At 41.1% G+C, this 12,205-nt stretch overlaps 1 protein-coding gene across 2 annotated transcripts in view; it reads left to right on the top strand.

The window, feature by feature from the left end:
- Positions 1-12,205, top strand: part of gnas (GNAS complex locus) — a 49,694-nt gene that overhangs the window by 27,364 nt on the left and 10,125 nt on the right. For both annotated transcript variants that reach the window (XM_029247816.1, XM_018742319.2), the window contains exons 3-5: positions 3,310-3,364; positions 3,897-4,016; positions 8,811-8,908. In XM_029247816.1, coding sequence (XP_029103649.1) covers positions 3,310-3,364; positions 3,897-4,016; positions 8,811-8,908 — 273 coding nt within the window. The remainder of the gene's footprint in view (positions 1-3,309; positions 3,365-3,896; positions 4,017-8,810; positions 8,909-12,205) is intronic.

Here is a 12,205-nt window from a genome sequence, read left to right as displayed (position 1 = left end):
GGGTACAGTAGGTTGGACCAGGTCCTGCTCTCTGGTGGGTCTGGGGTTCAAGTTCCACTTGGGGTGCCTTGCGACAGACTAGCATCCTGTCCTGGGTGTGTCCCCTTCCAGCCTTGCACCCTGAGTTGCTGGGTTAGGCTCCAGTTCCCTATGACCCTGTATGGGATGAGTAGTTCAGGAAGTGCATGTGTGAGAGTGAACCTAGGCCTTATACTGACAATTTCACAACAGTGGTGCAAGAAATGCATTGTTTTTTAAATGTGGTTAATGTATTTAGGATTTTTTTTTTTTTTTTTGTGGGAGAACAAGTGAAATTTCCCCCTCTGGGCAGAATTGAAAATGGCCTTGTATTTGCATGACCTTTTGCTCCATATTTCACATGGTATATGTGTAATTGACAAATGCCAACTTTCTTGTAGTGAGTCTCTTTAGACTTAGTGCCATCACTTTTGGTTCTTCTAGCCTTAATGCTTGCTTTGAGTGTGAAGCAGCATTGTACCTCTTAAATTATTTTGGTTAATCTTTTGATGCCCTAAGGCCCATTGCCTTGTTGACCAGTTTGTATAAAGGGGGGGGGAGAGTTAAAGCTTAAGCATGACAAAGTCCAGAAGGCTCTTGGGTTCTGCTGGTAATGGCTCAAATGTGCCTCACCTCAATTATAGGAACACTTAATAGTTTTGTGGCATAAAACAGTTCAGACACTTATTTTGTTAGCTACTGAGGGAGAATCTTGAAGGTTTTTTTTTTTTTTTTTCTCCCCCCCCTCTCCCCTGGGTTAAGGTTTGTTACCTGTACCTTTGTCCTCTGACAGATCACAGGATCAAATTGACAAAATGCTCACTTGCATAAAGTGCTTTCCAACATGGTTTCAACAATGGCACAATATTGCCCTGAACTATGCACCCCTCCACTATATGGTGGCCTAATTGATGCATTTGTGCAAATTCTTGCCCCTGTGTGTTCCATGTGCTATGTAGGCCTGGCCTTGTGCATCTCTGCATAGCATCTGGTTCTGTTGGACTGCAGCTTGAAGCTATGGGCCCTTTGTCACAAGTGTACAGTGTCTATAGTGTTTGATAATCAAATTTGCCAAAGTTATAGGTGTCCAGTACTAGAATAAATATGATGCCAAGATTCATAACATCTAATTTTAGTTAGCTGCTTGATACTTCAAGAGGTCTAAGCAATCAAGATTAAGAACTGGTAAGTCAGGCAACATCAATGCCTTTCTACTTTGATATTTTCCACACCTACCAACTTTTGTCAGCTGCTGCCTCACATAGCATTTTTGAAACTACATTTTGGCAAGTTGTATCCCTTTTAACTTGTAAAATATCAACTTTTCATTAGACAAAAAATTCTTATGAATAGGAAAATGGTTATGGCAATCTAATACCTGCCTGTAGGGAAATCCTGGAACAAGGGTATAAAGATCTGTGAAGAATGTTACAAAATGTATTCAGTTCTGTATTTTGCCATACGGTCTGCTGGTAGACTAGCAGCACCAGTAAGCATCAAAGAATGCAGAATAATGTGGTGGAATTACTATAAAATTTTAAGAATCGTGGACAGGAACTTGTCACCACACTTTTGCCAGATTCATTTGAAATGAAGAGGTTGTCATGAGACACTTCAGCATGTCATTTTGAACCCAAATCCAGCTGCTGATGTTAAAGGGACCTCTTTGCAGATTGTGCTCCAGATGATTGTGTGGATTTGCCTGAACTTGTGAAGCCTTGAACCCACATTGGGACTCCGAGGTCTACCTGACAAGACTTTTTTTAAAAAAAAAAAAAATCCATTTTAGGAAAATGTAGATGAGAAGTCAATTTCTTCTTTAAAGCTTTTGCCAACATTGTCTGCTTCATGATCAATACAGCATCGAGTCTAAAATCTGTTGCAACACTATAATGGAAAGGGTATACACTGAAACCTCTCGAGCTCAATCAGTTTGTTCCAACATGTCCTGCAGTGCATCTTGGTCACAGAATAAGTGTGCTTTGATGTTCAAAACTCATGATGCTGCTGCAGTGTGACATAGGTCCATAGATATGTTAGAATGCTTAATGAACCCTCTTTCTGGAAACTAGTAGATCTTCAGTCATTCCTCTTAAATTTAAGAGGGAGAAATCAAACACTGCGTTAAGCTTAGGCACAGTATTAAAATTTGAATCCTTTGGAAGTTTTTATTGTATGAAAGCTGAAATCAAAACTTTTTGTGGGGTGCCCCCACCCAGTTAAAACCCTGGTTTTAAGAGTAGCCTGGGGAATGGCTGTAGTTTCATGTCCCACACTTCCCCCTCCAAAACTTATCCACCAATGCAACAAATTCCTGACTGGTTATGAATCACCACTTTGTCACCCTGCGATGCCTGGCACTAGCACTGCCTTCCGTGGGGAGAATTTGCTGCCATTGTTTAAGTGCACTGCTGACTGTAATCGGAGGCATTTTGTCAAATGGTTGCATTTTTCAAGTTTAGGACTTCTATAACAATGAATTTCCCTTAAGTGTGATTTTGTTGGCTACAAGAACTTAAAATCTGACAAACTACAGATGTAGTCAGAGGAGTTTGAGGGAAAGGGTGTGTGAGGCTGGATATCAACAACTTGGGACTGTTCCCTCCCTCATGTGTCACTTTTCCACAGCTTTCTATATTTTGTTGAGTCTGAAGTGCCTCATGGTTTGAGGGGGAAAAGGCAGTAGGTATAACAGGTCATGGGATCCCATTTCTGCCATGTTGGGGTTGCTTTTACAGCCAAAAGTCTGAGTAGAGAATGTCTCAATGTCACACAATACAGATTTCATGACTTCAGAAGCTTTAAATTCAAGATGTGCAGGTTTCAGAACTAGGTTAGTATAACTTTCCAACTCAGTAATGGTAAAATTTGTTTCATGAATGGGGAGATGGTTATGTAATCAATCACTTACCTCTTTACTTTTCATTGCTGCCATCTTAACCAGTGTTAAACTGCTAAAAGTGAGTTCAGTGAAATGCAGAAAATAACCCCCTGCCTTCAGTGGCATCCCATTTCCTTGATAATGCTGCTCTTGAAGGCCTTGTATTCTAATTTTAAATGCTACTTGTATTGCAAGTATTTAAGATGAACTTTTTTGGCAGGTATGGTCACAGGTTAATGATGCCTTGAAGTAATTTTTCCTAGCTTTGATTTCTGCTAAATGACACTGCTAGCTTTGCTTGTGTACTTCATACCATAAGGTATGTAGTAGTTGTGCCTTTCTCCAACAGAACTGTGCAGTGTTTTTGTGTTGACTTTTTTGGTCCCATCTCATTCAACTTCTCCTTGCAGAGAGAAAAAACAAAAAATTCAGGACATCAAAAATAACATCAAAGAAGCCATTGAGGTAAGATGAATTTCTTTGAAACATGAGAATATTACGGTACATCCATTATAGAAGTTTACACTTGAAGCATTGTCCAGGCATGGCTGTTTCCTTCACTGGAGAAGAGAACTTCTCTGCCCAGTTGCATACTGTGTTCAGCAGCTTCCCAGTGCTCAGTCTTCTGCCAGTCACACCTGGTTGGGAGGAGTAGTCATGAACTGCCTCTAGCACAGAGCACAGTCGAGTTCTTGTTTCAGTGTGACACTTTGCTGATCACAAGCCATGTCCATGATCTTTTGCCATAAATTCTATACTCACTGAATGTCTGAGCAGTTATTTCTGGGTACTAGCTTATGTTGGAAATTTTAAATTTCATTGAGCATGTTTTGAAACTGAAATAGTTGTGCTTTGTCTGTGTTAAAAGGGTATAAATGGCAATGAATCTTGCTATGAAATGTTTTTAATTTAAAATATTTCAGTAAATGGCAATTGAAGTTTTGGTAAATATAATTGTCTAATGTGTTGACAATTACTTGTCTTTTGTCCCCCCCAGACTATTGTGACAGCTATGAGTACGCTGACACCCCCTGTCCAGCTAGCATGCCAACAGAACCAGTTCCGAATTGAGTACATCCTCAATCTAGTGAACCAGAAAGACTTTGAGTTTACACCTGTGAGTATACCTACAGACACATCAGCAATGCTGCCTGTCTGCATGGGTTTCATATGGGTTCTCAAATCTCTTTGGACTATGGGAAGAATCTGTTCAGGTAGACTGACTCACACCTCTGTGTGACAGTGTTTCACTAGTGCATGGCTGACAAACCACTGTAAGACACTGCTGGATACACAAAAGTCACCTTGGTGAATTTGATCTGTGAGCTGATGACTAGTGTTCATTGGAAGTAGCTTTAGAGAAAAGCATCTGATAAATGAAACTGGTTGGCTGAGATCAGCAAACCCCAAGTGATGCAGCTGCCATCAACTGGGGCTGATTTTGCTAGCTGGTCTTAGATCAGTGTCATTGGTGAAAGAGGGTTGGAAAAAGTTTGAAGGCTTAGAGGACTTATCCTGTATATCATCTTGTCTACCTTTTTATACTTTGTACATAAGATGTATACCAACATACCAAATGCATGTGTAGTTGAATGCAGGTTCAGTTTGTGAACTTCAGCCATATGATCAGGTCTCAAGAGAATCTGAATGAAATTCATATGAATGAATGATTCTTCAAATGCATTCAAGGTGTGTAGAGTGACTTATAAATTGGATGCAAGAAAATTGCTTGAAAGCCCTAGGCTTCTGTAAGAAATTTAATGCCTTGTCTTCCAGAATGCCATTGTTACTACATGTCACTAAGAACAGCATCCTACTCCAGGGCTGGGGCTCAAGAGTCTTAGTCCTCACCCAGCATAACTATTTTAAGTCAGTCACAGAAAAGGTTAATGGGGGTACAAGTGTCCTCAAAACTATTTTCATGCTTGATCATATATAATCATACATATATAGGGATGTGGCTTCTTAGAAATTGGATGAGACATCCAGCTCTTTGGGCTATACTGCAGTAATTAGCAGGTAAATGCCTGCCCCTGGGAGGGTAATTGAATGAGTATCTCACCTGAGTCATATTCCATGGCATCATGTGCCACCTGTTAAACCCTTATTGTATTTTAATAACCTTTAATGCTCCTCTGGGAGCCCACCTCATGGTTACTGTGACATTCTGGGATTCCCCTGTGCCATGCTTCTGCAGCTTCCCCTGGCACCTGTGGGGCTGCAAGCATAGCAGGGCTGGAGGACTGCTCTCTGCTGGGCTCCAGGCAACTGCCTTGTATGGCTTTGAGTCTTCTATACCGTGATTAAAATTTTCTTGTTAATTAGCATTCTTGTAATGACTTGAGTGAAGGCAGCTGTGAAACTGGATGATGCACTGGGTGACAAGGACACAACTGCTACCAGAATAGTTTCTAAATGGTTTGTTGGACAGCTGTGCTGCTCTTGACAAATACATCTCTAGTTCTGTTGGATGTGATTCTATGTGAAATATTGTTAGCTGGTGATATGCCAGCTACACCAGTTCACTGCTTGTGCAGTTCAGGATAAGCTATGCAAGAGGATTTATACACCTCATTTCATTGACCTGTTAAATTCCTCTCAAGCTATTTAGATGAAAATAAACAGTATTGTATGCCACTAAATATGAAAAGGACCCCTGAACACTGGAATATTAGGTCACTTTTGGATCTTAAAACTATTCAATGACCCCTGCTAGATATTGTAGTAATGCATTCCCCCCCCGGACCTGTATATTTGTGCACTAACTTCTTGACCACTTCTGTGTTGCAGTGGAAAATTTTTTTTTTTTTAAATTTCTATTAACAAAAGCTTCTAGTTTTTATGCTTTGTGTATATAACTTAATACATATTTATGTTGCTTATGTAGTATGGTGTTCTATAAATGTTAATCACCTTGTTTGACTGATCAAATTGTGTCCAGCAGTCTTGAGTTTGTACAAGCAGGATGAAGTGGCGCTTATGGAAGTGTGTGTGTGTGTGTGTGTGTGTGTGTGTGTGTGTGCGCATGCGCGCACAGTAACTCTACTCAGTGAGAGTAGATAATGTGGCCTCAGCCCAGCCTGATAGGCAGCTGCCCCACCCTCTCTTCAGCACTGCCCCCCAGGGCCTGGTGGGAACCAGTTTGACTGGTTGACAGATCTCCTTTGCCCTCATTGGAGGGAAGGACAGACATGGAGCAAGCCAATTTAAGGCAAGGAGAAGAATGTTGGGGAGGTCTGAGTCTTCCCCATCACAGGTCAAGTCTTGAACTATTCTGAAGCCAGAGGACAACGTCCTGTGCTGAAATGTGGTGATCCCTAGTCCATCTACCTATCTGTGTAAATGGCAGTGTCAAAAACATCAAACCTCCCTAACTGAGTCATTAGCTGTGACTCAAGGCAGATGCCACTAGTTTTGCAGTCTGCCTAGTGTGTGATACACAGCTGGACTTATTTATAGAATTGTGTATGATACTGTCTTTCAGCCAGTACTATGATGGACCTTTTATGAGTTCTTTTAACCTTACTGTACTTGCATTATCCATATACAATTTTCTAATCACAATGTTGCCAGTGAATACTTTTTTTAATGGCAAGCAGTGATACCAGTTGACTTGGTGTTATCTTTATCCTATTTTACACACTAGCTCATTAAATCTGGTCACTGGCTCTACTTCAGTGACAAATGTAGTCGCTGCATATTGATTGCATGTATACATGACTTTACCACTGTAGGATTTAACATTTTCAAATGCATATTAGCTAAAACTTCTAATGCACTTCTAATTTGGAACAACTTTTGCTAGACTGCACTGTACATTCCTGCTAATGTGTATTGTAGATCATGGCAATCTTGATGTACATTTTCCAGAAAAGTATGAATGGGTTCATCTGAAAGGTATGTAGCTTGTCCAAACTAATGCTAACAATGTCATTATATAATATGACAGTCTTGTTCCTCAGACTGTAACAGGTTTCAATTTTAGTGGCCTTTTAAAATTCCCTGCCATAAAATCCTATTTTCTCTGCCTAGATGTTTATGTACTCTTTGTATTCACCTGTATGTTAAATAAGGCAGCTTGAGCCCCCAGTAGCATTCCATATTCTTGCTCCACTTTTCCTCCCTTGTCCATCTTAAAATGAAGAGTATAAGAGGAGGTCTCTGTCTACAACTCTGGGGGCTGCTCAGCCTCACCATGTTCCTTTCACTGATGCATGTCTGGATTGCAGTGGGCTTGAGAACGCAAGAAATGTTTCAAGATTTTTTTTTTTTCCTTCTCTCCCCTCCCCCTGTAGGGGAAACAAGCAGTTATTGTTTTCCTGTTATAAATAGAAATAAATGGTACATTCCTGTGTTTTAAGATGCAGGATGGATACTCATATGAGCTGTAACAGCCTTTTAGGACCCTTTAACACTCCTGTATGTCAACATCCTCATGCTCTGCTGGTGTCTGAATTTAGCTTCCATTAATTTCCAAACCCTGCTACTGATGCAGGGTATACTTTAACATGATCTCTGCATACAGGGTGTCATGCAGTGCTTCCTACCAAGCCCATCCATTCAGCATTATAGGCTTTTCTTTTTATCCATTTCTTTATAGTAGGGGGTTCACACTGTTTGGTCAGTACCCTGTTGGACACAACACCTGCCAATAACAAGCCTTTTGAAGTTTTTGATAAAGTATAGAAATTAAATTTCAGTTGCTTGCATGGTTGTGGTGGGCTAGATCTCAATTGCAGGCCATTATGCTAGACAGAGTATACCCTAGATAGGAGGCAAGTCCATTGCAGTCCAAGCAATCTTTCCTTCCCATGCAAAGGTAATTCATTTCAAGGAACTTTGACTGTCTTTGGACTGGGAGGAAGGTGGCCCACCTGGAGAAAACCCGCCCAAATATGGATGGAGCATGCAGACTGGGCCAACTTGAAAGCCACATCTAAGCCTTTTGCTATATAATGCAACATGTATTAGTTCAGTTCATAAGGTTGTTATATTAATCTGTTAAAAAGGACCAAATATTAGAACTAATGCCTTTTTGTGTTGCCCTTTAAATGTGCAGATATTCTTGTGTGTGTATACATGTGGGGAGGGGGCAATTGGGAATTTTAGCCTTTGGCATTTTGTAATTGGCTAAATTTTCTATACTCCTACTGCTAATCTACTATACATGGTATGTTGGTATTTGCCTTTTAATTGTGTACAGTGCTATGTGAAGTCTTTTAGCTCCTGATGCATGTCTGAAGTGAATGCATCTTTCTGTCTCTGCTTTAAGATCATCTTTGATTGCAAAAAAGTTGAAGGCATTGCCATGTGAAAAAGCCTTTGGACAGAAAGGAACAATGCAGCATTCAACTGCAGCACAGAGGGATGTGGGTTGGCCCAGTAATGCAATAAGGAGTTACTGGTGATTTGCCCCCCCCCCCCAAAAGTGCATGTGACTGATTATAAAGAAGTCCTCTGTTGGTGTGACACTTGAGTGCTTTTTTGGGAAAGGGTGTAGCTTTAAATGGTGGTACAGAGAACCTCTAAGATCTCCTACATGCACGCCACTGTCAACTTAAATGGGTAAAAAGTCATTAATGGTGTTAACACAAAAGTTCAGCATTATGAAAACTCACATGTCTGTCTTTGCTGAAAAAGAACCAGCATACATTATTGTTAATGGTAATGTTGGTCTCTGGTTATTTACTCTAGTGGATCTGAGATTTGAGTCACTGAAGTCAGAACTGAGATGACACCATGAAACAGCAAGGCTTGTTGAATGAACTTTTCTAACATTGCAATTGAATGTACTTGCTGTGCTTTTGGCTCATTTGTCTTTGAAACCAAGCAAAGTCAGACTTGTGCTGCTGAGATATTTGCCAGGCCCATGACCAGGTTTATGTAGAGCACTTCCCTCTGTCTTCAACAGGAGTTCTATGAACACACGAAGATTCTTTGGCAAGACGAAGGGGTGAAAGCCTGCTTCGAGAGGTCAAACGAGTACCAGCTGATCGACTGTGCACAGTAGTAAGTACTGACTGCTGCTCTTCTGTTTGCTGTGTCCCTCAAGAACAAAACCTTTGGGTTCTAGAAGACCCAACTGCTGTTTTTGGATTGTGGAAGTACTGTAGCACATGTAAGAAGCCAATTCCATGGTTGGCTAGTGCTGCTTACTAATGAGTAGGAGAAGCGAAAAACACGATAATGGCAGCATGCATGAACTTGCAGATGTGGGGCCCTTCTCAGTCGTATGTCTAACGCAAGTGACAGGCAACGTGTGTCCTGTCATTGCAGGAGTGAAAGGGTGTTGCCTCTTGTCTGTCAGCACTTTGGGCAGGAGAAGAGTGCAGCCACCTTCCTTTGCACAGCCCCTCTTCGCTCTGCCTTATCCACAGTTTGATCTCACTTGCTCTCTCCTGCCTCTGAGGCATGCCACAGTCATGTGACCTCAGTTCCTGTAAGGCAGGGGCATTTAAAATGAAGTCCTTAGCACTTCATAGCAGTATGTGTGAATTTTACATCTTGAAGGCTGTGCTGTGATCACCAGGTGACTGACTGTTTTGCAGCCTGCAAGGCTAGAGGGGTTTCCTGCATTCTGGGGTACCGAACGCCTCCCTCCCACACCCAACAGCCCTTGAGGATCTTGTGTTGGGCTGAGCAGCCAGACCGGAAGTGCCCCCCCCCCCCCCCCCACTGTGTGCTTATGTAAATGGGGGAGGCAGAGAAAGCAAGAGGGAAAGCTATTTATAGTCTGGGATCACTGCAGAGGGAGAATGATAGACTCAACACTGGCGAAGGTGTCTACTCCATAGTGTTCCTTGTGGCTCAAGACAAATGTGGGGCCCTTGCACCCTTTGCCCTTTTTTGGCTGTTAATGGCACCCCTGCTGTGGGATGATGAATTGAGGTTGTGAGAGAAATGTGTTTGGAGGCACACAAACCTTCAGCTTACAGTTTTTAAAAAAAAAAAAAAAAAAAACACTTGTGCATGCCTCCTGTGACTCAGTGCTCAGTATATTATCTGTGTGTATGTGTCCTTGTCTGTGACTGTGTGGGTTGTTGGTGTTGTCTTATCTTGTGTTCTTGCATTAAAGGTTGCAAGTCCTACAGACTTTTGGGGGGGGGGGGGGAAACTGCATAAAATGTAATGCCTTGGCTAGACAGTCCCAGGCCATGTCATTGCTATTGTGAACTAGTATGTCACATGTATACTACAGCATGCTAAGGTTTCTCTCACAGGGTTTAAGATTTTATTTTGGTTAATATGGCTGGAGGATGTTCCTCTGTCTTCCTTATTGAAAACCATAAAGTTCCTTAACTGAATAGGACCACAGTGGAAGCCTGTATCAGTGCTTGGGGTTCTCCAAGGATACAGTACTAGTGGAAAGTTGATGGCATTCATATCATTCTCTGGCATAAGAGGAATGCAAAATGACCTACAGGGTTATTAATGGTTCAGCCTGAGCCCAGTATTGAACAAGTCCATGCAATGTACTAGCAGCATACATGTTCTGTGGCTCCTGGGTTTGGATGTCCACATGCACGCATGCACCCCTCCCCCACAAAGTTACTGACTTCAGCTTCATTGACCAAATGTCTTGTTTTGCTTTTTAGATGTGTGAAGTTTCTTTCCACTTACAAAGGATCCCTTCCCACCCAACATGGTTTTGTTTCAATTTTGGTTTTGTACATGTGGAGAATTTGGTTCTAGATTCTCACCAATTTGATGTACCAAACTATCCCAACAACCTAAACTAATGGTGGGTAACCAGCCCTCTTTAACCCAGGCACTCTCTATTGAATATAAAAATTTTGCCTGATTGTTTCCCTTCATAGTATTGAATGTGGTTCTTTCATGGTGTATACTAGACAAAATGCCAAATTACAATACAGTGGTTAAAATCATACCTATTATAGGCTGCAAGTCTGGTCAACTTAAGGTGGTGGTGGTAAAAGGTACATACAGAGCAGGCACCCAGGTTTGCAGTGACTTGTGGTAAAAAGGGGCCACTCACTGGTTTGCTTTCATTAAATATCAGAGGTCACTTTTTAAATGTCTCTGAAAACCAGGTGAATTCCTTGTCAAAGATGTGCCTGGTATGTTTTTAGCCTCTGTGACAGTTTACTCTCTGTAGAGGAAGAGGAACTGTTCCTGTAGAAAATCTGCTGACAGTATGCAGTGGGGTAAAATAAGTGACCTGACTAAGGAAGTCCTGAAATTTCTGGGGGGGGGGCTAAAAACAAATCACTCTGAATTTTGGCTATGGGATTTTTTAGCATCAATAGGTGAAAAGTTGTTGCCCAGAATGTTTTACTAAATCCATTTTAAGTTTGGTCTGAGATTCCTTTTCACTCATTGAGAAATGCCTTTATTCATGATCGTGGTTGGATCAATCTTTTACGCGGCAGTCCTGCAATGTAAATGTTTATCAAACATTAGGAAGGTGATTGGGAATCGTCAGTATTCTGGTAGTTTTATGCTGCTACTTGTGTGGTGATCAGTGCATGTGGTGAAGGAAACTGCATCACATTTTCTGAGATGTACACTGCTTTGGAAAAAATCTGCTAAATATATTGAAGTAGCTAATACTGCAGAGGTATGCCTGTAGACTTTGAAACTCTTAATTTTAGGTTTTTAAATGATCAGGTGTGTGTGTGTGTGTGTGTGTGTGTGTGTGTGTGTGTGTGTGTGTGTGTGTGTGTGCTTTCAATACCATACAGCTGTATTGGAGAAAGTTTTGTAGGGTTAAGATACTTATGGTCTTAAAGCAAGTTTGTGTACCGTAACAACGCGGTCTTTCCTGTGAAAATGTTGCAGTAAGTTAATTAGCTTGCATTTTAAATTCATTAACAGGCTGAACATGGATAAATGGTTTGAGCAACATGTTTTAATGGCAAATGCTGTATACTGAAGCTGTACTTCCAAAGACTAAGGTGCTTTAAAATGGAGCACAAAAGAATTGACAATCTTCACTTTTAAAACACAATGTCAGGTAGTTAACATTTTTCCATTTTGGAAAATGTGCATATTCCATCTAAGATTCTTGTCAAATGAGTGAAATGAATGCAAAATTTTTCACCAATGGCTGGATGAACCTTATGGCTTCTGGGAGAGGGGTTTAAAAATCTCACTCCAGGTCCTGGAATTCTGGGAAAATGGTTGCGATTACCATTTTAACACCTTAATGTAACAAGGAAGGCAACTTGATGTTGGGATGTGAAAATATTTTAACCTAATCATTGACCTTTCAAACAGTGGTCAAAACACACATTTATGTGAAATTTGGCTTTTTGGTAGAAATCCAATGGCTCAAGTGAACTTTTT

Source organism: Scleropages formosus, chromosome 22 (genome assembly GCF_900964775.1).
Source record: "Scleropages formosus chromosome 22, fSclFor1.1, whole genome shotgun sequence".
NCBI lineage: Eukaryota > Metazoa > Chordata > Actinopteri > Osteoglossiformes > Osteoglossidae > Scleropages > Scleropages formosus.
This window is presented reverse-complemented; position numbering and strand designations above follow the sequence as displayed.